The sequence below is a fragment of the Triticum aestivum genome, chromosome 6B (genome assembly GCF_018294505.1).
Source record: "Triticum aestivum cultivar Chinese Spring chromosome 6B, IWGSC CS RefSeq v2.1, whole genome shotgun sequence".
NCBI lineage: Eukaryota > Viridiplantae > Streptophyta > Magnoliopsida > Poales > Poaceae > Triticum > Triticum aestivum.
In genome coordinates this window covers 32,921,305-32,925,208 of record NC_057810.1, presented here as the reverse complement: position 1 = coordinate 32,925,208, position 3,904 = coordinate 32,921,305, and the positions used below count along the sequence as shown (strand labels likewise).

General features: G+C 42.8%; 1 protein-coding gene across 1 annotated transcript; it reads right to left on the bottom strand.

The window, feature by feature from the left end:
* Positions 1-894: 894 nt before the first annotated feature.
* On the bottom strand, positions 895-1,696 carry LOC123135562 (histone H2A.1-like). The gene is made up of 2 exons (XM_044554669.1): positions 1,425-1,696; positions 895-1,327 (listed from the first exon to the last, which is right to left on the bottom strand). Exons 1-2 carry the CDS (start codon positions 1,599-1,601, stop codon positions 1,064-1,066), a joined length of 441 nt encoding a protein of 146 aa, XP_044410604.1. The 5' UTR covers positions 1,602-1,696; the 3' UTR covers positions 895-1,063.
* Positions 1,697-3,904: the final 2,208 nt, after the last annotated feature.

The following is a 3,904-nucleotide window of genomic DNA, read 5'->3' as shown; positions in this document are numbered from 1 at the left end:
AATGTTCATGATTTGGAAACAGTGTTTGTTATTTTAAAAAAATGCCATGTTTTCAAGTCTTTTCATGTTTGTCAAAAAATGTTCACGTTTCTAAAAATGTTTGTAAATTCAAACAATATTGAATTATTCAATGTTGTTCCTCTTTCCTCCAAAAATGTAGTATTGCAGCAAATATTTAAAACTTAAAAAAAATCACGGTTGAAATTTCAAAATAAGTTGAAATGTATCGCGGCTGATAGTTCATATAAACTCGGATACCTTCTTAGACATGAAGTCGCAGGTAGTGCAGTGGCTAAAAAAAACTCATTCCTTGATAAAAAAAAATGTATACGGTATACCCACTCTACATTTAACATTTTTTTTTCATTCATCAGCTTTACTGAAATTCTTGCTTATTATTTTTCCCACCATGCAACATCAACTTGCTTATTTACCCAGGAATCTTGTGCACTCCGGTGAAGAACATTTTTCTACTTTACTCTTTGAAGGCATTCCGGTGAATCTTGTTCTACTTGCTTACTCTAAATTTCTCAATATTTTTTATGTTGGAGCTAGTTATTTTAGTTTGCATCTAGCAGCCAAAACGTTCTCAGGTCTGTGGTTTGTAACCTACATCAAACTATCCGAACTTCAGATCGCATGTAGTCTGTGGTTTGTCAAAGAGAGCAGTAACCAGCTCAACTACAGAGGTTACGTTGCCTGCAAAATGCTTCGGCATGGTCAAGATCTAATTTGAAATGTTTGACTGCAGGACTTCTGATGCATCTTGCTTATCCAATTCAATTAGCACCATCATCAATTTATAAGCTGCGATGCAGGGAGAGCTAGTTCTTCATAGATTCAGACAGATCAACGGAAAATTTCGGATGCTGGAAGAGAGAATTTCGCAGTACAAGATTGAAATGATTGCATCTTTCGACATTGTCACAGAAATCACAGATACAATGTCATACTTGCTCGACGAATCTGACGGGAACTACAGACTACCAGGCATTACATACAGGATCTCATCTTAGTCCATGAGAATTGGATCTAAGCAACACTGGCTAGGCTATGGGGACGGCTACTCCTTGGCGGCGACCTTCTTCTTTGGGGACTTGGTGGTGCTCTTCTTCTTGGGCGACTTGGCCTCCTTCTCGGCGGCGGCGGGGGACTTCTTGGGGAGCAGCACGGAGTTGATGTTGGGGATCACGCCGCCGTGGGCGATGGTCACGCCGGCGAGCAGCCTGCCGAGCTCCTGGTCGTTGCGGACGGCGAGCAGCAGGTGGCGCGGGATGATGCGGGTCTTCTTGTTATCCTTGGCCGCGTTGCCGGCGAGCTCCAGCACCTGAGAATTCAACCAGGAACCAGATCGGTCAGCCATCCGTCGAACAGGGCAAGAACAGAGTAACAGAGGCTCGAGGAGTGGAGAGATCGGCGCATACCTCGGCGGCGAGGTACTCGAGGACGGCGGCGAGGTAGACGGGGGCGCCGGAGCCGACGCGCTGGGCGTAGCGGCCCTTCTTGAGGTAGCGCCCGATGCGGCCGACGGGGAACTGGAGCCCGGCCTTCACGGAGCGGGTCACCGCCTTCTTCCTGTCGCCGCCCTTCCTGCCGGCCATCTTGCTTGCTGCTTTCCGGCGAGCTGGAAACTACTCGAGATGTTGTGGTCTGTGCGGCGGCGGTGGTGGATCGGAGTGCTCTGAGTTTGTGGGTTTGGACGGCGGCGGGGGCGCGGATTTTATTGGAGGCGGGGAGCTTCGCGGGAGGGGGGAGCGATCCGCGTGACGTGCTGCGCCCACCGTTGGATCTGAGGGGAGCGTGGAGGGCAGGGGGAGCGATCCGTGGGAGGTCCAGATGAACCAATCAGAGAGCTGAGATCAGCCTATGTGTTGAAATGGGCTTCGGTTCTGATTTTGTTGTTTGGTCGTATATAAAATTGCTAATTGGTATTAAGTGGCATACATATTCTGGATTGAGATCTTCTAACTTTAGGAGGGAAGTCAGAGGATAGTACAGCACCCTAACTTCCCTTTGCTGGCCTTTCGAAAATTATGATTTAACAAGTGATTTACTAATAGTAATCACAAACAGTGATTCGTGAACAGTAATACATCTACAATGATTTGTAGAACGGTGCAATCTTTCTGATTCCTCTTCTCCGTTCTATGTAAAGACGCGCGGTAGCTCTCTGGCTTGCCTCTTGCAAGTTAGAGGATCCGGCTTCATTTTTTTTTTGGTTCATGTCAACTATGCCTATCTTCCACTCATCACCTCTGTCTCCCCAATCCAGTCTTACCACCTATGTTGATGGCTCATCTGATCAAAATCCCCCTTCCACTGTCACCCACACACTTTGAATTTTAGACACATAATTGTGCAATTGTGTATATGTAAAGATTCCAAGAAGGGAAAAAACATATGTACAAATCGTCGATATCCATCTAGCCTCTACATGGCAGTAGGATGAAAAAGAAAAGTCGAAGACATAGGAACCTAAGTTGGTCTAGTAGAAGAAAAGGTCGAGAAAACATGAGTTCACATGTGGACTTAAAGATATGGTATGAATTATATCGAAAAAGTGTGACTTTTGAAGAACTCATGATGAATAACGGTATTAAGCAAATCGGTGGTTAAAAACTCATATAATAAATATCCTTGAGTATATTTTATCATTGTTTATGTTTTACAATATTCCTCTTAAATGCGAGCCTTTGCAGAGAACATTCACCATCTCACAACAATGATGGATCATTAGGGTTTAGCAGCACTCGTAAGAAGATTTAGTACTATCAAATACTCACTCTGTCCCAAAATAAGTGTCTCAACTTTGTACTAACTTTAGTACAAAGTTGTACCAACATTGATACACTTATTTTGGGACGGTGGGAGTAGTATATTTTGATAACCATTGGCATGAGGAGCTAATGTGTCATTGTCATTATCATTGTACTAACATTGGAATGGGAGGTGTCTAGTATTTATTCTTCCTAAAGCAACAAGTTGTATTGCATTGATTACACAAATTTCTAGCAAAGTAATTCAAGATATTTATAAGATCCCACAAGTGTTTCCCATTTTAGTACAAGCGGTATTGTAGAAAGTATTTGCATTGATCCAATGTTTTCCCCTTATCAAGTATGTTGAGGTTCCAACACAAGGATTCATGGGTTGAAGATAACCCATGTGATTTTCAGAGGTGAGGATTTTGGAGGGTTCCACAACCTTGAGAGTAACAGGTACAACTATTTTTATACTAACTTGTGTCACCAATCCATAACTATAGGTGGAAAACAACTAAGAAATGAAAAAAAAAACTATTTAGTGATAAAGCCAACAAGCGCACACAAGATATCCACCATATGATATTGCTCCTCAGCAACAGCGCCAGAAAAGAGCTTGATATTCCCCAAGTACAAGGAATTGCCTTAGCAATTTCCAAAGGTGGATGTGATTAGTATGGAGTGTGGAATTGACAAGGAGCTAAAGGTAGGTTAATATTCTGTCAGGTCCTATCTGACACTGGTACAACCCCACGTACACTAAACCTTTGCTTCACCTAGGAAATGAACTATAACTACTTTCTAGGTATAAAAGGATAGCTTTGCAAGGTAACGGATAACTAGAAAATAAAGGTCAGTGTTGTTTGAGTAAAAGTACAATAAAACAAAGATAGCGAGGGTGAAAAAGCGGTGATAGGATATGGGAAATTGTTCCTAGGCAATTGGCTAAATTACTAGACTGATCGTGCTCATTGCAGTTTGATATGTGGGAGAGGCCTCTGCTAACATACGGTTCGTACCTGGAAGCATACGTGCTTATGATTAGAACTACTAGCAAGCATCTGCAAAAACTAACACGTTCATTAAAGTAAACTCAATCATAGCATTAAGGTATGTATTGGTCCCATTCATCCCATATGCAT